Genomic DNA, 22,711 nt, shown 5'->3' with positions numbered 1-22,711 from the left:
TAATTATTTAGAAATTTGACTGGTACTGTTAAAATGTCAGCATTAATATCAAACAAAATATATACTTCATTTCTTTTTATACTTTTTATACTTCAAATACTTTTTATTTGTTATTAAAAATTCCTAGCTTAAATAGAGCAGTCATAAGAAAGGTTGACACAGTGGTATCTCAGTGGTTGCTTTAGCATAACATTTCTGGACTGGGTGCAGTGGCTCGCGTCTGTAATCCCAGCGCTTTGGGAGGCCGAGGCGGGCGGATCAGGAGGTCAGGAGATTGAGACCATCCTGGCTAACACGGTGAAACCCCATCTCTACTAAAAATGCGAAAAATTAGCCGGATGTGGTGGCAGTCGCCTGTAGTCCCAGCTACATGGGAGACTGAGGCAGGAGAATGGCATGAACCTGGGAGGTGGAGCTTGCAGTGAGCCGAGACCGAGCCACTGCACTCCAGCCTGGGCAACAGAGTGAGACTCCATCTCAAAAAAAAAAGGTGTAACATTTCTTTTCATGTTAGGTTTGAGGAGATAGATTTGGAAGAAAGTTCTGTAAGTTGAGTAAGGGGTTTACAGATGAAAGTTTAAGAAATGGAAATGAGAAGGAAGGATAAAGGGTGCCCTTCATTGAAGAAAATTGAATAGAGATAAATTGAATACTAAAAATAATGCTTTGAGTGAAAAGGAAATTTAAGCACCTGTCAAACATTGGAAAGATAGTTAAAATGTTTTTAATAATTAGACTATTAGTACAACAATGCTTGCTGATCTGAACTAGTGGTTATGGCAGATGTTTATTTAGTAGTAATTTTAAATGTATTACAAATAAGAAAAGACTGTTGAAAGATACAATATTTGTGGTTATTGTGATTATATTCTGATTATATTTTCAAAAACTTGATAGTTTAGTAAGTCTCATTAATGCTTTTTGTAGGTGAAGAAACCAAGAAAACGTGATTTTGGAATTGGGATTATTAACCCAGTGATGTTTCCACATTACTTAGTGTCTCTTTTGTTTTACACTAAATTTCTGTTCATTTTATGACTTTATACCTCCAGCCCACAGATAGAAAACTATTTTTTTAAAAATCAAGTAATGAGCCTACTCAAAAAAATTATCCCATAAAATATCAACCTAAAAGTTCATATTCAATCAAATAACTAATAGAGAATGGATGAATCACAAACTTTTACCTCGTAAATGCTAATAAATATATTTTGGTTTTATCTCCTATTATTTTTGACTTACTTTCTTAGGTGGACAGTGTCCCTCTCCCCCTTTTTTTTTTTTAAAGATAGAGAAATGGAAGGCAGGAGGGGAGGGTTCTTTCTGGCTTTTCCTGGAATAGGTTAGCAGTGCAGCCTGATATCTTTCCTGCTGCTTCATTCAAATGTTTAAGAATTTCTGGCATCATTTCCTATTTTGTTGAAACAAGAAAAGTGTTGATTTTCTGGAGTATTTAAAATGAACACAGGGATTAAAAAGTACAGGGTTTTTTTCCTATGGTTGATTATGTATGAATAGCAAAAATAGTAAATTTTTAATTGAACTAAACTGATTTCAAATATTTATAGGTTACTGGAGAATATAACGTATTTATGTGACTTTGAATAAAATTATAATACTGAATTTTTTTTAACTTTTGAAATCATGTTTTCTTTAATGCAATTATGAATTTTCCTGTTAAAGAAGGGCAATGGCATCATTCCCATTTTGCATATTAGTAAGTAGAGACCTAGACAATGTTTAGAGCAAACATTGGACGTCACAATGGTGCCCATGCGGCATGGCATCCCCCTGTTTGTGTTACAGGAACACAGAGCCCAAAGTAAACTCAGATGTTTTATGAATGAGCATTTCATGAGTTTTACTCTTAGACTTACTAATTCTTTATTTTTCTCCTCTCTGTTCTTAATCCTTTCACTCACCATATTTATCTGGAATCTCCTTCCCTAGAGACATAGCAGGTTAGAGGGCAGAGGCACGATGAGGCATTTGCTTAGAACACTCTTCTGGCTCATGGTAACTCAGGGGCAATGTGACATTGAAAGGAAAGAATGAGGAAATGGCAGAAGGGTAGGAATTATTTCTATATATTTGACTATGAAAAACCAAGCATGTATCTCAAGATAGCAAATATGTTGATCCATAATATATTGAACAAAAAACGTTACAGTTTGTCATAATTTTACTAATACTTTGTTTTCAAATGTCTACTGTTAAGGAAAGGAAATCACTAAATGAAAGCTTTAAAAATATAACTGGATTTCAAACCCAATATTTATAAATAATTTTTGTTTATTTTTAAATTTAGAATATATTTAAAGAAGATTTTTAAGGGAGTTAAGTCAGTAACAAAAATGACCTTTGTTTTGGTTCATGAAAAGAACTGCTTTATGTAAATAAGAAAAAAAAACAAGATGAAAGTGTCAGGTAGAGATTATTTTTGCATTTTTGAAGTTAAATTAAGTTTATAAAACTTTTTTATTCATTTGAGCAGTCCAGATATTTTTAGTTTTAATTGCTAGATTTACAAATGTTAATAGATCTATGCAAATTTTCTGGAGTTGTTACTGGAAATTAATCAAAGTTGTTTAAGTTGGTGTTAGAGGATTTTTTCTAATACATTTTCCCAAGATTATTTAAAAGAAGGACATTATTTTATATGGCACAAATAATGTCTGAAGGTAATTCTGTACAAATATTTCTGCAGCCTCTGCAACCGTGTAATCAAATTCTAAGGTAAGAATATTTTACTTTAAAATGCAGAGAGAGATATATAATAAAATCAATAATATATAATTGAGCCATTATTTATTAAAATTAACAGTGTTATCTCAAACACTATTAATAATGTTCGATTTTCTTTCCTATAAATTGTTTCAGTAAATTTAATATTCTCATCACTTACAATATCAGTTGGCCACCTTGCTGAAAGTTGCCATGTAAGATTAGATCTTTAAGCTTTGAATGTTCTATTTTTGTTTAAAAAATATAGTTAAGCAGTCCCTTTGTTCACCTATGCTTCTGAAGTGACACTGGGAACTTGCTCCTTGAAGACATGAATCCAAAACGGTGTCCTATATTTCACATGTCCTGTGGGATCCTACAAAATCATGTAACTTCTGTAAGACTTTCACGGTTTTCAGAAGATACTGAATGATCTTCAGCTGTGAAATGTAGACATTACATTACCTTATATCTGCGTAAGATTACTTTCTTTTCCCTTTCCCTTTACCCCCAAGTCAATCACTAGTGACACTTTGGTGTACAAGTTGGATATGCCTAATCATTTTGTATAAATATCTAAAGCTCCAAAATATAGTGTACTTCAATGTATTAGACCCACTTTGGGGTGCTAAAATGTGTCCTTGGGTAGATGGAAATTGGGTATATCCGGGAGGCTGACATAACATAATTGGTCTCAGAGGGATTAAGATGGGGGTGAAAAAGAAACAGTACCAATAGCATTAGTCTTTATTATTCTGTTGAGAATTGTGTTAGTGACCTAAAGCTATAATGCACAAAGAGCCCTATTGTTATTACCTGTACGTGCCTGAACTTGATCTGTAATTGGGTTATCACCCTGACAACAATGACTGTTAACACTGTCGTCTTTTTAATATTTCTGGTATCAACCTATTTGCTTTGATAGCTCTTTAGAAATATATAGATCAAAATATATTAGTATTTTCTCTGCTTTATTGAGAACATTCATTAATTTCCTTATGGTTAATGACCTATAATCCCTTAGGAATGTTGTAGAAAATCCATTTTTTTTTACTTTATATACTTTGTTTCATTTAAGCGTTTCTGTGTTGCTTTTTAAATTTTTGTGAAGCATCTGAATTAAACAGTTTTCTCTGATTTTGCAAAGGCTTTTGTATGTTCAGACCTTTACTTTTGCCTTATTTTTAACATATTATATAAAACAATTTTTATAAAAGCAACAAAGTGGACATTTTTTACAAACAAGTAGAAAGTGATGCAAACTAAATTTTCTGAGATAACATAAACCATGAAATGCTTACTTAGTTGTATTTATTCTTATTAATGTTGTAATATCTACTGATATTGGAATTATTTCTAAAATTTAAAGCAATAAATGGAAAACTAACTCCCTCGATTTAAGGACAAGAAATGTTTTGAACAAGTGATTGACTAATATTATTAGAAATTGAAACCTGACGTGAAGGAATAGATAGGAAATTCTTAATGTTATTATCTGATCACATTTTCCTTGAACATGGTTAATAATGTAGTACTTAGAATCATTGCACAGTATTGGATAAATGTTAAAAGTTCTTAAAATAACTTTATTCCTTCCAGAGGTTAACAGAAACTTTTTAAAAATGTAAAATAAACACTGAGGGAGATGTCTAAGATCTTTGTCTCATTTTTATTATTTGACATCTGGAAAAAAAAAAAAAAAAACTTAGAGGCATTTCTTATGTTCATCAGGTCACTATGTAAGTTTAAAATCCAGAGTAAAGAAATTGTTCTGTGACAAAAATCAAGTATATTTCATTTGGAGAGAGTTTACTGGCATTTTCATGAGTCAGATTAGAAATAACATTAAAATTATCCCTCTAGTCATAATATCTGAATATTTTGGTGTCATCATTTAAATGTATCTCTCACAGATAAAGTGGGCCTGTATCTTACTGGGAGTTTTGCAGAACTCTAGAGAAAATTTTTTGGTTTGTTTTTTGATCAGAATTGGCCTATGAAATGTGAAGTCAGATCCATTAATTTTAGAAACCCGAGGAACTGGTGTTAGAGCTAACATTCTTTTGAAAATCTAATAGCCCAACAATCTATCTTTGACTGTGTGGAAGGTCACCCCACCTTTGTGCAGAGGTGGCCGTGAGGGGCCCTGCAGATCAAGTTAGAATTTTCCCCAGCAGTATAATATAGTACTGTATATAAAAGCTTGGGCGCTGGAGCTAGACTGCTTTGGTTCAAATCTAGGCTTTGCCTCTTATGCCTTTGTGGCCTTAGGAATGTTACTACTCTCTAAAATTGTACATACCAGTAGTGTCCACCCCATAGAGTTTTTATGAAGGTTGAGTAAATTAAATCATGTAAAATGCATAGAATGGTTCATAAATATTAAATATTAGCTTTTAGGAAATAGTTTTTCTTTACTCGAGCACTGGAACTAGCATTTAGTTGAAACCCTAGAGTTATCTCCAAGAGCATAAGGAGATATCTTTTGATCTGAAAATGTTCAGGGGACTGTATTTTCAGTTTTCCATTGGAGTCTTAGAAAAACTAATAATTCCGTGGAATATCTAAGTACTACAACCCCAGATATGTTCACTAGCTGCAAAAAGTGACCCCTTAGTAACCACGAGTCAACCTATTACGTGTATTTAACATCGTAAAAATGGGTTTTTCTCTTCTTCCAATTAATAAATTTTAAACCCTAGCTCTTAATACAATTCCTGGTTTATAATACACAGGTGACTATTTTGTCCTCCTATTCATGATGGCAGGGGCACAAATAACTCTACCATCTTCAAGTGGTATTATAATTTTGTATTCATTGAAAGAAGAAGGGGTGAGATGTGACCTTGTTTATAATTGTTATTTAGTCTTACAGGAGACTGTTCATGGATCCATATAAATTCACATTTTTAAACCAAATTATTAACATTAAAGGCATGAAACTTAGTCTGTGGTTGTTTATAACATAAAAGTAGGTTACTTGTGATTTTTCCCTTTATGATACCAAAAGACTTTTTCAACTTATTTTCCCCCCACTAGAGTAACAGGTCTATTTAAGTGTATCTTTAGAACAATAAATCATTATCTCATAAATACCAAGGAAAATTACATCAGATTCAGAATTCAGCCTATATAAATCTCCTATTATGTAATTTACAATCCACTTTTCTTTAAAAATATTTGAGATAATTTATTGCAATGGACTTGACTTACCTGTTGTTAAAAAGGATATTTAAGTAAAATTCAGAACCAGGGATAGAAGGGAATGTAAATGTGTACCTGTTATGACCAACAGACTTGCTGTGATTGAGGTTCTCATTTAGTTATTGCTTCCTTTATCTCATGGCACAAAGGGAAACATAGTAAGCAAATTAGTTTCTGCTTATAAGGGGGAAATGTACTATTAATAGTACCTCACAGAAGACAAGTTTTCTCCCACTAAGTTATGGTATAAATATCTCGTATGAAGATCTGTGAGTAATGTTGAAGACACTGCTTAGTACATTGCCGCAAATACCTAAGTGATGTTTGATAAAATCCAAAAGCAAGTATCAAAGCACAGTTTTGGAAAGGCACTTTGTCAGCAGGATAAACAAATGTGCTCCCAGGATGCAGCTTTCTGGTGGTCTAATTTAATTAAAGGATAGAACTTAGATTATCCAAAGTTGTCAAGATGACTTTTATTCATTACAGAGTCTTCCCTAAATTTTAATTCTCAAGAAGAATTTGGTAGGACCCACCCCATGGCACACTGTTTAAGGTGATATACTCTTTGACAAGAACCTGGGCTCTACTCTGCTGATTTGCTTAAGGGAAAACAAACAACATGTCAGGTGGACACCATTAGTGAAATTTGAGCCATCTTACCTCTGTGTTCACTGAATAAAAGTTAGACCAATCTCTCAGTGGAATAAACTAACTATGTTACTTTCTCCATTCTGTGATGACCTCTTGATATCTAGTCACTCATGTCTCCTGACTGGAACTCAGATGATACCTTAAATCAAGTGGCATCCTTTTATAATGGAAATGATTTGAAATTAGTGTTACTAATAATCATCATGTATATATAGCTGTATTAAGCATCATGAGAAATTCAAACCAAAAGACCAAGTAGGTAAAAGTAAAAATAAACAAGCTATCAACAATGGCAAGTGGCAAAAGACCTGCATGAAAAAAATCAAATACCTTGGGTTCCAACTCAAGTTCCACCATTAATTTTTTAATTCATTCTTGGATTTTTCATCTATAAAATGAGACTGTTGTGGGAGATTACAGTGCTTTAAAAATAGCTGTTAAAATTATATGGAAGATTTTGTAAAATGATAAGTTCTATATAAATATGGTATAATACAGAATGATACCTGCCATTAAGCAAGACTAAATCAACACATGAGTATTAAGAGAACCATACAATTAAAAATGATTGTTTAATGTAGGTTAACAACTTTTTACTTGAGCTGTCTCCTCTATCTTCATAATCTAGATCTGGTAGAGTCACAAAAGTTATTTAATGTATACAATTCAGTGATCTCGATATGAATGCTGAATTAAACCCAAAATTCAGGAATTCATATTTCTGCCCAAATCCCAATGTGTGACTTCAAAAACTCAAAGTGTCCTTCTTGCCCTCTCCAGGCCACACCTCTTTTAGTGTTACCACTTCTGTTATCCCATTTCAGATACCCTGGTGAATACTTCTGATGAATGCTATTTCTTGCCTGAAATCTTAGAGGAACTTAATTGAGCATTCTGCTGGCATTGTTCTCTTTTTGCCTGTCTTTATACCAAGAAAATATGTGCTGAAGCACAACTCTAATGATCTCTCCCTCTTGCCTTAAATACTGATTTCCCATTGTCTATGTGAATAGATTTGAAATCCCTTAGGTCTTTTCTTTGACCTCAGCTTATCATTTCATCTCTGTTGCTCCGCAGTCATGCAGAAGTACTTGCCATGCTTTCACACACATCATACTTTCTTTGGCCAAGAATCAAGGTTCATTCTGTTACCTCTGCTTAGAATTCTCTCCACCCCTTTTATATATTAAGATTATGGTCTTGCTTCAAACCTCAGCTCAGATGCCACCTCCACAAAACCTTTTCTTTTTTCCTCAGCCAGAAGTTACCTATTCATTCTTTCATTCATTCGGCAAGCCAGTGAGTACTTACTGTTCATTCAGTATCCATCCTCTAGATCTTGCAGTTTAATAGAAGAAAACAGACATTTAATGAAGTACAATAAAGTGTTATAAGGACTTTAATATGAGTATGTGAAGGGTACACTGGGGGCCAAGTAGAATAGAGTAAGTTCCACGTATCAAATACAGTAATGAGGAAGGACTTTAGAGAAGAGATACTCAGCGAGGAGATGCATGGGTCAGGCAGACAGGTGAGAGAGTTAGGGGATTTGAGGGAGGTGTTATAAGCAGAGGAGCAGCGTACACAAAGAGGTAGGGGCATGAAGCAGTTTGGCAAGCACAGAACTACAAGTGCTTTATTATGGTTAGAAAATAAGGTGGGGTGGGGGAAGGGAGGAGGAATTTGGGGCTAAATAGGAGCCTGGAAAGGGAAGCAGGAGATTGATTTTAGTGGCTCATATTATGCCATGCTAAGGGCCTTAGCTTTTCTAAGAGGTATGGGGAGCCATTGAAATGCTTAAAGTTGAAGCATCACCTGGCTAGTTAGGCAGTGCTAGGGAAATTGGAAGACAACCAAAAGCAACGCCGTCAGTTGGAAGACGTTCCAAGAGTGTGGCAGTGGAGGTGGTGTGGCAAAAACAAACACAAGATTTAAGGAGCCTAGGACCAATAGGACTGGTTGCTGATGGTTAGGCAGGTAGGAAGGAAATATGATGAGATGTTTGGTTTGAATTCCAAATTTTTGACTTAAGAAGTTGGAGGTGCTGTTAGGAAGAGCTGGTTAGGGGAGAAAAAAATACTAAGATTTCAGTTTTCAACATGTTTAATGTGAATATTTACGTGCAGCTGTACTCAGAAGGCAGTTGGAGGTATGGGAACAGAGCCTGCAAAGAGGTCTAGGTTGGAGACAGATATCTGTGTTCCTCAGCATGTTGGTGGTTATTGAAGGTATGGGAATAAGTGCAGTTGTTGAAGATAAGAAGGAAGAGTGAAACGGGAAAAGAGTTAAGAAAAGGAAAATATTCAGGGCATATCAACATTTGGTAGATTTTTCAAAGGAAGATAAACCTACAAAAGAAACTAGGAAGAAAACGTCACAGAAGTTAAGGTCTAGGCCGGAACTGAATGATGTAAATCCAAAAGGATAGGACTGACCAGGATGAAGGGGATTGGAAATGGTCCCAGTCAAATCAAACACAACCATACTGGAGGAAGGGAGGGAGAGACCCATAAGGACAGGAGCGTGTGCTTACATTTCTGATGTGACACAGCATTTTAAGAAACAGGCTGTGTCCTTGGAAGACAGAGACTAAATTGGTATGAAAGTGAAGATTACAACCAGATAATCAAAGAGATTTGTATTGATTCACATCAAATAAACGTGAAAGTGACCCAAGATGAGGGTTGCATTACTTGGAATGGAGAAAGATACTGTCAGCTGTGTGGGTATCAATACCTCCGTGAACAAGGTACAACAACTCATAGTTAAACAGATTTTAGAAAAAGAAAGGTAATTATTTTCCTCCTCTAGGCAGCTACACGTAATCTTTTACCTTTATCTCACAGATATCTCATGAGATACCTATCAATTTGTAGTTTATAATAGAATTATTTCTATGATTTCCTACAGTCACATTTGTTTCTTTGTTCCTTCTATCTTCTGCTAGATTGTAAGCTGTTTAAGGCCCTGTGCTGTATATTTTTCATTATTGCTTTATCTTTACCACCTAACAAAGTGTCTGGTACATAATAAATACTCCATTAGGGGAAACTATTGAATGAACAATTGAATGAAAGGATGAAAATGAAAGAGAGGGGCAAAAAGAAAGAACGAAACAGTCAGGTGGTTAGAAAGGAAAATGAGTCATTCTCTCACTTCTCATCCTGGACCGCAAGCCTTCCGTTGTGGACAGGTCCTTTGTCTTATCTGGTGCCACCAGCATAGTGTCTCTTGCAGAGTAGATCATCTAGAAATGTGACTGGAGTGGGTAAGTGGGAGCATTCCCAAAGCATATTTTAATTTCATAGATTTTCTTTCTTTTTATATTTTAATAATTTTTAAATGTAGCAAATAATTGAAAAATTATCAACAGATTATTTGATTCATAAATAAATTATGCATGTTCTGTATTTCACATATCTGATTTTATATGGTGGTGTCTCTGTTGATTCTTCTGGAAAAGGAAACTCTTCATGACAAAATACACTTCGTATTTGGTGGAGATTGAATCAATAAGTGGGGGAGGGAAAAACAGACTCCACGGTGCTTTCGCTCTGCCTACCCCTAGGTCTTCAATTGACCTGTCATCCCTTTGAAAGGCCATCCTTAAAGGAGCAGTTAAGAAGCAACTGCTCACTGGCACTCCCACTACCTATTTACCTTATTCTTTGTCTTTCTCCCTTTTTGTTATTCCCAATTCTTGTCTTTTTACTTTGGTGAACTAGAGAATCACTGTCTTCTTCAACTAAAGTTGCATCATTATGTCTCTAATCTTGATTTTTCCTTGTGCCAGGAGAACTTAAGGGCCAGTCATTCATTCTCAGTGGATGTTCTACCCTGTTCTGAATTATTACACAGGAAAAGTAAGGTTTCTGAACCAGCTTGAAGGATGTGGCAGTGTTAGGAAGTCAAAAAATTGTTACTGCTTGCATCTACTTGTATTTTAGCTAAATATAATGAATTTTTTTGTACCACGGTTTTCTTTTCCTACCATTCTTTTCTGCTTTCTTTCTTGTTTTTATCTCTGAAGAAAATATCTGACAGCTAGATGACCCATTAGAACACATTATCTTTTAAAATATGTGTCATTATATAAGTGCTTTTTCCACTTTCTTCTGCATTGTGTATGACTGGATATATTTATTTTTGTTTGTTTTTTTGTAACCTGGTAAAATGCCATTCGCTTTCTGATGTAAATTTCTCTTAGATCACCATAATAAAATGCCTTGTGTATTGCTGTACCCCTTAAGGGTTTTTAATGCTGTTCTCTGCTCTTTTGCAAGGAATATAAATTAAAATCTTCAGGCTCTCCCAGTGGGTGTAACATTACTATGAAACATTGTTGAATTTCCAAGTGTAGCTAAAATTGATTCATTAAATTTCATTCTGCTAGAATCATAAAATGTAAGAGATTAGGACTAGAACAGCCCTTATAGGTCATACACTGCAAACTCGCTATTTAATAAATGAAGAAATGAACCTCCAGAGACAGTGACTTACCCAAGGGCACAGGGTTACAAAGTGCCTTCAACAAGACTGGTTTCCATTTCACTGTACTCTTTACCAAACCCTGACCCTTCATCTGGTAGACTCTTTTATCCACCTCCTCTTTCAGAATGACATTTCTCAATGCCATTAGCCTTCTCCATAGCACTAGCAACATATTCAGCCCACACTTTTTAATCACCACTTGTGTTTCCTCTGGTTGAAAGTTATTTTATGGTAGAAATGGAGAACTATGAAGAAATTGTGCTAATTTGAAAATTTACTAAGTGCTAATATCGTGGCCAGAGTTAATGTAAATTTTTGAAAATGTCTAAATCGTTCCTAAAGACAGTCCTACAAAGCAAAATAAACTAGTTTTTCCTCTTAGTTTATTGTCTATGGAAGATCATATACAATGTTATAACACATAGTTTCGTAAACTGATGGAAATTAGAATTGAGAATAAAATCCTGTATTCTTCTACCCAATGGATTGAGGACCATATAGGAGGGTACTTTCTTAATTTATTGAAATCCACTTTTATTCTATGATATAAATAGTATAAAATAGTAAAATCAACTCTCATCTATATAGTGACAACATTTAAATACTCTATACACAATTGAGGATTGGAATAATACTTATAACTTCCCTTATAATTTATTATAATTAGTTTAAAGGAGTGTTTTTTCTCTAATACAAAATTTAACATAAAACTTTTAATCTATATTTGTACAAAATGGTTCATTATAAATGTATGTCTACTCTAATTGCCTTCTATTTAAACTTAGAATTAAGTCTGTTGTAGATTCTTGATCAAATCTACTACATGTATGTAGCACATACATACTAAATATGTATGTGTGTATTTACAGTTAACTTGGAGACTTACAGTTACAAACCTAGTGTCCTCAGTGACTGCTATCTTCTGATTAAACTCTGAAAAAAAAAAAAACAGAGTCCATTTTAAAGCCTCTGATTGTGGAAAATACTTCTTGGTTGACATTAATACTGTCCATTCAATGAACTTCATAGAACGTTTAACTTATTGTAAAATCATTGGCAGCAGTCTTATATATATTTCTAGTACAGTAAATGTTTAGTCAGAAACGGTACTTTCCTTGTAAAGTCTATAGCTATTCATAATTTCTTCCTTTCAGTAAGCTAACCAAAAACAGTTGTCTTAATCAGGTTTTATTGTTTTTTCTTCTTCACAGCTCCGACAGTTAGTTAATATGTGCATCAACCCAGATCCAGAGAAGCGACCAGACGTCGCCTATGTTTATGACGTAGCAAAGAGGATGCATGCATGCACTGCAAGCAGCTAAACATGCAAGATCATGAAGAGTGTAACCAAAGTAATTGAAAGTATTCTGTGCAAGTCATACCTCCCCATTTATGTCTGGTGTTAAGATTAATATTTCAGAGCTAGTGTGCTTTGAATCCTTAACCAGTTTTCATATAAGCTTCATTTTGTACCAGTCACCTAAATCACCTCCTTGCAACCCCCAAATGACTTTGGAATAATTGAATTGCATGTTAGGAGAGAAAATGAAACATGATGGTTTTGAATGGCTAAAGGTTTATAGAATTTCTTACTCTTTTCTGCTGATAAATTGTGTTTAGATAGACTGTCAGTGCCAAATATTTAAGGTGCAGCTTGGCACACATCAGGATAGGCTCAAACCTGAGAAAAAGTATCTGAACATGTGACTTGTTTCTTTTTTAGTAATTTATGGACATTGAGATGAACACAGTTGTGAACTTTTGTGATGATTTTATTTTTAAACCTTTGAAGTACTAGTTTTAGTTCTTAGCAGAGTAGTTTTCAAATATGATTCTTATAATAAATGTAGACACAAACTATTTGAGAAACATTTAAAACTCTTAGCTTATACATTCAAAATGCAACTATTAAATGTGAAGATTGGGGGACAAAATGTGAGTCAGACACTGAAGAGTTTTTTGTTTTGTTTTAATATTTTTGATATTCTCTTTGCATCGAAATGGTATAAATGAATCCATTTAAAAAGTGGTTAAGGATTTGTTTGGCTGGTGTGATAATAATTTTTAAAGTTGCACATTGCCCAAGGCTTTTGTGTGTGTGTTTATTATTGTTTGTACATTTGAAAAATATTCTTTGAATAACCTTGCAGTACTATATTTCAATTTCTTTATAAATTTATGTGTATTTTACTCATGATTGTACACTATAATATAAGCCTAAGTTTTTATTCATAAGTTTTATTGAAGTTCTGATTGGTCCCCTTCAGAAATTTTTTTATATTATTATTCAAGTTACTTTCTTATTTATATTGTATGTGCATTTTATCCATTAATGTTTCATACTTTCTGAGAGTATAATACCCTTTTAAAAGATATTTGGTGTATCAACACTTTTCCTGGATTGAAAACATTTTTTTTTTAACTTTTTAAAATTTGGGCCACCCTGTATGCATGTGTTTGGTCATGTTAAAGAGGAAGAAAGGATGTGTGTTATACTGTACCTGTGAATGTTGATACAGTTACAATTCATTTGACAAGGTTGTAATTCTAGAATATGCTTAATAAAATGAAAACTGGCCATGACTACAGCCAGAATTGTTATAAGATTAACATTTCTATTGAGAAGCTTTTGAGTAAAGTACTGTATTTGTTGATGAAGATGACTGAGATGGTAACACTTGGTGTAGCTTAAGGAAATGGGCAGAATTTCGTAAATGCTATTGTGCAGATGTGTTTTCCTTGAATGTTTTCGTATTAGGGGCGACCAGTTTCTCACAGAATTGTGAAGCCTAAAGGCCAAGAGGAAGTCACTGTTAAAGGACTCTGCCACCTTACAACCTTGGATGAATTATCCTGCCAACGCGAAAACCTCATGTTCAAAGAACACTTCCCTTTAGCCGATGTAACTGCTGGTTTTGTTTTTCATATGTGTTTTTCTTACACTCATTTGAATGCTTTCAAGTGTTTGTAAACTTAAAAAATGTATAAAGGGCAAACAGTCTAAACTCTTGTTTTTTGAAATCTAATCAGTTATGTATGGTTTCTGAAGGGTAATTTTATTTTGGAATAGGTAAAGGAAATCTGTTGTTTGTTTTTTTCCTGAGGGCTAGATACATTGTTTTTCTCACACTCTTAGTGACTTTTAACATTTATACTGAGCATCTATAGATATATTCCTAGAAGTATGAGAAGAATTATTCTTATTGACCATTAATGTCATGTTCATTTTAATGTAATATAATTGGGATGAAATGTTCTCTGGTTGGAACAGATACTCTTTTTTCGTGCAATCTTTGAGAATACATGGATCTGAAATTGATTAGCTTGACCCCTCAAAGTGACTAAGATTTAAGCTTTTCTTCTCAGTGAATGTATCTACTAGAAGGAAATAGCTGGGAAGAATTTAATGATCAGGGAAATTCATTATTTCTACATGTGGAAACTTTTTGCTTCAAATATTATATCTTTTTAAATCTAAATGTTCATATTTTTCCTGAAGAAACCACTGTGTAAAAATCAAATTTTAATTTTGAATGAAATAATTTCAAAGAATTATGAAGATGATTTGAAGCTCTATATAGTCACCTGTAAAATGTTCTTTATATGTGTTCATAAGTAAATTTTATATTGATTAAGTTAAACTTTTGAATTGATTTGAGGAGCAGTAAAATGAAAGCTATATCTATTCTAAACCTTATTTAGACATTGGTACCAGTTACCCAGGTGAAAATATGGAGTAACTTTATTTTGTGTGGTAAGGTTTAGGAATGGTGGATGAAGGGTATCTCTATATAAATAAAGTGCTCAACAATGTGCAATGATTGTAAATTTAGTAAGACATTACAGCCATTTCATGAATGCTTTACTATTCAACATAGTATCTATTACAAAACACCTTTCTTGTATCCATATACTTCAGGTGTTGCTGTTAACATTTACTATGATATTTATTTTAACCAAAATGTTATTCACATTAAATGTTTATTCTTTAAAATGAATGTATTATGTTTTTAACCCACAAATGCATACTTACCCTATGCCTCATATTTCAATAGTACTGTAATATGGACATCTTTTGTGAAATACTTTTATTTTGTTATGCTTTAAATATACATACAAAAAGAATTTCTGTCATTAGCTTTGAAAATTGTACAATATCCTAATATAAACAAAAACATAAAAATAAAAATGAATACAGTAAAATGTCTGGGTAACTATGATTTTTTCCGCTAAAGTTTTCCATTTTTTATTTTACTTAATGTACAGAAACAGTTCTTACACATTTTCATAACTTTGCCATTTTGGAGAAGCATAAGAATTGGAATAGACGAGGATGATAACAGAGATTACACGAATCCTAAAAAGTAGTTTTATCAACATGCATTAAATTAGGGCACATCTTCATGTTCTCTTCAGGACATCATTTTCTGTTTTTGAATGAGAAAAGTTTTCTAAAAGGTTAAAAACAAAAGGAATATTAATCTTACTATTTGAATCTTTACAGCAAGGGTGTCCAATCTTTTGGCTTCCCTGGGCCACATTGGAAGAAGAAGAATTGTCTTGGGCCACACATAAAATTTGCTAAGACTAACAATAGCTGATGAGCTAAAGAAAAAGAAATTGCAAAAAAAATCCCATAATGTTTTTTAAAAGTTTACAAATTTGTATTGGACTGCATTAAAAGCCATTCTGGGCCACATGTGACTCATGGGCTGTGGGTTGAACAAGCTTGCTTTAGAGTCTAAAATTTACATGACAGGTTCAATTCCTGTCATTGTAATGGGCTGCTAAGAATGTTACAGATGATTTATGTTGAGTGTTATCTTCACATAATAAATGAAGGTTACTATACCTGAAAAATGTGAGTCTGAAAGATCTTAGCGGGATGAAACCTACCAGACTGGTGGTAAAGTGAGTGGATATACCTTACACATCAGAATTATATTCCAAATATACCATCATGAAGAATGGCCCATTTTGTAATAATTTTAGTCACAAGACAGTGGGGCTAGTTATGAATTTTTATTTCAAAAAAGTATACTTGTTTTTAGGCATATATGTTTAAATGTATTGTTACAGCTGTAAGTACCACTAAATTGATGCAATTTTTAAAATCAGAATGATGACATTATTAACAAAGACCACTGCAGTGAATCCCTTGAGTTATCAAAAGACTGCCATGAAGTTGTTGCGTTCTTTTTAACTACATGTGAATTTCTGGAAAATTAATGATGATTAACAGACAAAGACATGAATGTTTTCAAATTTATATTTAATTGAGATTTATTTGAGGGAGTTTTCTTTCTGGTCTTCTTAAATACCAATTTCAGTGTTCGCTTGGGTACCTAAATCTATTTTTAAACCTTAAAAAAAGAAAAAGTCGAAGGAAATTAAAAGTTAGGATTTGTAACCAGGGGGTGCGAGTACCTTATTTTTACTATGAGTGTTACAATGCATAGGAAATCATTTTTTCACTCCTTTCTCAAAGTGAAATCCTGTGTATAAATTATTTAATTGCTTGAATCCTCACTTTGTCACATATATTATAGGGATATCATTCCCTAACTCTACAGGATAATTGTAATACAATTTATAATGACTAAATGCAATGCTGCATATTCTCTTCTACACTCGCATAATAAGAGCTACATTTATCAACCACTAATAGTGATAAATGTAGCTCTTCATACACGAATGTAGAAGAGAATATGTGTGTTACTTCTTTCGCTATACTTCCATCTACTTTTGCCTTGTTCTCTCCATTAGTCCCACTGGCCTAATTTTTCAAAGGCCCCAAGCTCTTTCTCACTTTAGGAACAGTGTAGCTTAAATGGCTCTTCCCTTTTTGCTAGCAAAAGAATCCAACTAATCTTTCAAAGCTGACTTTAAATACCCTTTTTCAGGAGCCACCAAGACTACATTCTGTACTTTTCCGTTAGTGCTTACCCCAACTGTAGCCAAATGATTACTTGTGTGATTCTTTAATTTCAATCTCCCTGATAGATAAATGATAGAACGAAAAATATGTCCTGCATTGTTCACTAGGGTGTTCGACACTGAATAACACAGTGCCTGATAGTTTATTTTTGCTGAATTAATAAAGGAGCATTATCCAAGCACCACAGAGTGTTGAACATAGATGCAGAACATCAAAAATCAGGAAAAACTGGGACAAAGAGGTAAGAGATGCAAAAACAAGCTAAACCAAAAGAAAATTTTGAAGTTATTGTCATGGGTTGCAAGGAAATTAAAAGTGATAAGGACTGAGATTAGGCCCCTGGACTTAATGAGAAACACATCATAACATCTGCAGAGCAGCAATATCAGGAGATGAGAATAGGAAACATTGGGGTAAAAACAGGAATGATGGCATATGGAGAAAAATCAGATGATAATCAGAAGTGGTAGCTGATCATTTTTTACATAATAAAGTTTAAAAGTTAAGAGAATTAGCAAATGGAGAAAAAATTGAAGGTTTTAGAGAGGGAGTGCAAAAGATGGTAAAGAATGGGATGCACAGAAAGGATTGGTCTATTAACCACAAACAATTATCGAGTAACCTGTCTACTAGACCAACATGTACAGTCTTAAGCAGAATGACTCTGTTTTTATGGACTTAAAAATCAAGTCAGGAAAAAACACATGTAACAGAAATATAAATGTATAAACAGAAATTTTGATGAGTGCTATAAAGGAAGAGAGAGACCGAGAAAGTGACATTTAAATTTAAGATTCCTAAAAGGACTCAGCCAAAGAACGAACAAGGGGAAGATCGTGCCAGGTAGAGGAAGAAGACCTGTGAACATCTTGGAGTGAGCAGTAACTCTGCTATCTGAGATGCAAAAGAAGACGAAAGTGGGTGGGCAGTGGGTGGAGTAATGCAAGGTAAGTTTGGAGGTGTACCTTTCCTCTCTACTTGCAATAATCAGTAATTTAAATGGGGGGAAATCGTGATAGTTAAAATTATAAAATGCTTAGAAAAATGATCAAGAAAGGTGTAAGACTTCTATGAGTAAAATTATAAAATCTTGTTGAAGGACACAAAGCAAATCCTGAACAAATAGAGAGATGATGTTCTTGAATGGGAAGATTAATATAAATATCAAGCATTATATAATATTAGTATTGCAGTATCAATCTGATTCCCACTTTTTTTTTTTTTTTTTTTTTGGAACCAGATAAAATGATGTTAAAGTTCATATGGAAAAATATATAAAAAAGAATAGTGAAGAACATTTTTAAAAGCAAAAGTGGACTGAACTTATCAAATGTGAAAACTTACATAAAAATACTTTAATTAAAACAGTATGGAATCGGCAAGGAATACAAGTGGGTAGAGTAGTGGGGCAAAAAAGGTCAAACACGCCCAAGTACTATTGGATCATACATGAAAGAGAGGACTTCTGTTTATGGGAAAAGCTTCTATGTGTGTTTTATTAAAAGGTGCTGGTGCAACTGTTCATTGAAAGAAAAAAAAAGATACACTATGCAGAAAAGTAAATACCAGATGAATTAATGATGTAATTTCTCTTAAAAAGTAGAAATTATTAGGAGAAAATTTAGAAAGCATAACCTTGGGAGTGAGTGACCTGTATAAGGTAGACAGAAAACTCGAAAAAAATGAATAAATGGCAAATGATAAGCAAAATCAAAATACAAAGAATAAACTGGGAGCCACATACAAGTCAATATCCTCAGACTGGTAAGTGAAATAGGTAAGTAAAAAGGCAAGCAAATAGAAAAAAGGAACAAAAGATTTAAGTGTACAATTCACAGTGGAAGAACATCAATAATCAATAGCAGAAGAAATCAGTCAATAAACATGAAAAGTGATGTCTTCCAGCGTTGGAGAAGATGAAGGAAATGTACTCTTCTGGTTGTTGGCAGTGTGAATTGTGAATAAAAAGTAATCTGGCATTATGTGTTAAATACACGTATTCACTTTTGACATAGCAATCTGGAGAATCTATTCTACAGAAACAAAAGCAGCAGCTTATAAAGATTCTCTATTTCTCTATTTTTCCACAAAGATTGTTATTGCAGCATAGTATACAGTGGAAAAAGAACTGGAAGAAGAGGAACCCTGAATGTCTGTGAATAATAGGGCATTGGCTGAATGAATTATTTTATACTCATGTTGTTAATAAAAAGATGGATTTGGTTTTGTATCTTTTCCTTAAGTCCATGATGCTTCTGTTCCCTAATAACATGAGTTCCAAGCCAGTAGCTTGGTGGTTCCCTTTAAAAAAAAACAAAACTAAGCACACTTATGTTTGAATATGTTCACATTAACATACAGGAAGGTAAGGATGGACACAAACTAAGCTGCTAACATTAATCACCTTAAGAGGATAGATGACAAGGAACATGACCAATATAGTTATGTTCTTCTTTATACATCTTGTAATGTTTTTTGTGTGTGCAGCACGAAACATGGGTTTTTTTTTTCCTAATTAAAATAACTCTTGGCTGGTTACAGTGGCTCACACCTATAATCCCAGACTTTAGGAGTTCAAGGCAGGAGGATCACTAAAGGCCAAGAATTCGAGACCAGCCTGGGCAAACATAGCAAGACCCTGTCTTTTTTCAAAACATAATTTTTTTTTTTTTTTTCAATTAGCTGGGCACGGTGGTGCATGCCTGTGGTCCTAGCTATGCAGAAGGATCACTTGAGTCCAAGAGTTCCAGGTTCAGTGAGCTATGATCACACCACTGCCCTCCAGCCTGGGTGACAGAGACCCCAACTCTAAAATAATGAGGAAAATAACTCATTTTTAACTTTCAGTTGAGTCTATGCCTTTAAACATTTAATTTGGAAATATTTGCAAACTTACAGAAAAATCACAAGACTCTCATAAAGCTCTCCCACAAATATTTTACCCAGGTTCCTAAAATGTTAATATTTGCTTTATTATTGTTTCTTTCTATATACATTTTTTCTGAGCCAACTGAGAGTAAGTTGCAAACGTGATGCCCATTACCCCCAGGTATTTTAGTGTTTATTTCCTGAAACACCGAGACCGTGTTTTACATAACCACAATACAACCATAATAATCAGGAAATTAACATTGATTCAATATTTTTAACCTATATATTAGGTTCAGATTTCATCAACTGCCCTTTGTAGCAAAAACATATTTTTGTTGTTGTTTGTTTTTCATCCAGAATTTAGCCAAGGCTCATGTGCTACATTTAGTTGTCATATCTCTCTAGTCACCTTCAATCTATAATAATTTCTCAGTCTGTTTTTTATTTTGCATGACCTTGACATATTTTAAAATTGGAAACCACTTTTGTAGAATATCCTTTGATTTGGGTTTGTCTGGTATTTCCTCATGATTAGATTCAGGCAGCAATGTCACTGAAGTGATGATGTTGAGTTTATCTCAGTGCAACCTACCATGAAGAAAGAATGGCAATTTGTCTGTTATTGGTGATGTAAACTTTGATCACTTGGTAAATTGGTGATCTGAACTATAAAGTTACGCTTATTTCTTTGTAATTAACAGTATGTAGTGGGTTAGATACTTTGAGAATATATCAATATTTTGTTTCTCAATAAACATAAATAGTTTTAAATAGTTCTAAATAGTTTTACCATCTACTGATCATTCTGCCAAATGGTGACACCAACAAAGTCATTCCTCCTACATTTATTGGCTAGCATTCTATTAAAATTTCTCCTTTCCTCCAATTTATGTTTTATTCCTTTATTACTTATATCTGTGTACACACAGATTCCTGTGTTATTCAATGGGTTACAATCTGTTACTATTATTACTCCTCTGATGCATAAATTGTCCCTTATTTTGTTAATGGGAGCCCCTACAAACTGGCTCCTGTATCTTTTTGACAAATCCCCATCATTTTTTGAGCATTTCCTTACTTTCTGTTCATATATATATGTGTATATATATATGAAAGTTAACTATATTCATATATATATATATATAGTTAATCTTATATCCTCTCTTCCTCAGGCCTAGAATCAGGTTTGTTTTTTGTTTTTGTTTTTGTTTTTGTTTTTCCCCCAAAGTACCCAATTTCTTTTATGGAAGAATGGTGTTTAGAAATCCAGACCTGGGTGCCAGGTGTGCTCATTTGTACTGGGCTGGCATTGCTTCTAGGCGTTTTCAATGGACAGAATTAGGAAATGCACATACACATTTACATATATTTCTGTATCCATCTGTCTATATGAAAAAACTATGAGGTTACACTAAGACTTTCAGTTCTAATCCAACACCTTAAGTTTTTGTTTGTTTTAATTTTTCTGAATTTTAACTCTCTTTTCAGACAATGAGAAACCTGGGTCTCAGTATCAATATTTGCTCTTTCCCACTGTACGTAGATAGTCTTCTGACCCTACTGACTACTGCTTGGCTCAGACAACCTCCATGGCACAGACTTGCAGACTTCTACCACCTCCTCTGTCCCAGCCCTGGACACCCTGTAGCCCAGCTGCTTCCTCATCCCCAATGTCCTCTGGGGCCATAGTCCTGCAGACAGCTCCAGTCCTATCTATCTTAAAGGAAGGGAAATGAAGCAAGAAATTGTGGTTTAAAAGACAGAAAAGGGAAGGGAAAGATATAAGACATTTAAAAATTACATTTAAGGGCCGGGCACGGTGGCTCACGCCTGTAATTCAAGCACTTTGGGAGGCCAAGGCAGGAGGATCACCTGAGGTCAGGAGTTCAAGGCCAGCCTTGCCAAAATGGTGAAACTCCATCTCTACTAAAACTACAAAATTAGCTGGGCACGATGGCACATGCCTGTAATACCAGCTACTCGGGAGGCTGAGGCAGGAGAATCACTTAAACCTGGGAGGCAGAGACTGCAATGAACCAAGATCGCACCATTGCACGCAGGTCTGGGCAACAGAGTGAGACTCCATCTCAAAAATAAATAAATAAACAAATAAAATTTAAAGAGTCAAATGTCATAAGAGTAAAGTTAATAACTAATCATCCAGATATATGCATATAACTTAAATACCTGGGACCATAAATACTGAAGGTAAGCATAAATATTGAATCAGTAAATTTCTCAGAATGAATTCAACAAATGGCATCGCTTTCAATGATATCTTACTACATAGCTAGATGTTGCTTCCATCCAATATTTTTCCTTAACTTTCATAATAAGTATATATTTCATTTAGTAAGCTGTTAATGTGCAGCAAATATCAAAAAATGTTGTTCCAGTCTGTTGTATTAGTTACTCTTGACTTTTAGTATTCTGTTATTCCCTGCATTATTTCACCTCTATGAAATAAGTTATTTCACCTCCATGCTAATATTTATTAATCTAACATAACATTGCATATTAGGTGTCATAGATCATGGAACTCCTATTATGTTTTCTTTTTTTTTTTTCTTGAGACGGAGTCTCGCTCTGTCGCCCAGGCTGGAGCGCAGTGGTGCGATCTCGGTTCACTGCAAGCTCCGCCTCCCGGGTTCACGCCATTCTCCTGCTTCAGCCTCCCGAGTAGCTGAGACTACAGGCGCCCACCGCCATGCCCGGCTAATTTTTCATATTTTTAGTAGAGACGGGGTTTCACCATGTTAGCCAGGATGGTCTCCATGCCTGACCTCGTGATCGCCCGCCTCGGCCTCCCAAAGTGCTGGGACAGCGCCA

General features: G+C 34.1%; 1 protein-coding gene across 2 annotated transcripts in view; it reads left to right on the top strand.

Moving 5' to 3' along the window:
* The window catches only part of NEK7 (NIMA related kinase 7), a 146,149-nt gene extending 130,873 nt beyond the window's left edge, over positions 1–15,276 (top strand). For both annotated transcript variants that reach the window (XM_007989048.3, XM_007989046.3), the window contains one exon: positions 12,285–15,276. In XM_007989048.3, coding sequence (XP_007987239.1) covers positions 12,285–12,395 — 111 coding nt within the window. In that variant the 3' untranslated portion in view covers positions 12,396–15,276. The remainder of the gene's footprint in view (positions 1–12,284) is intronic.
* The last annotated feature ends 7,435 nt before the right edge of the window (positions 15,277–22,711 follow it).

The sequence above is a fragment of the Chlorocebus sabaeus genome, chromosome 25 (genome assembly GCF_047675955.1).
Source record: "Chlorocebus sabaeus isolate Y175 chromosome 25, mChlSab1.0.hap1, whole genome shotgun sequence".
Taxonomy (NCBI): Eukaryota; Metazoa; Chordata; class Mammalia; order Primates; family Cercopithecidae; genus Chlorocebus; species Chlorocebus sabaeus.
Note: the sequence above shows the minus strand (reverse complement) of the source record. Positions and strands in the feature narration are given on the sequence as shown.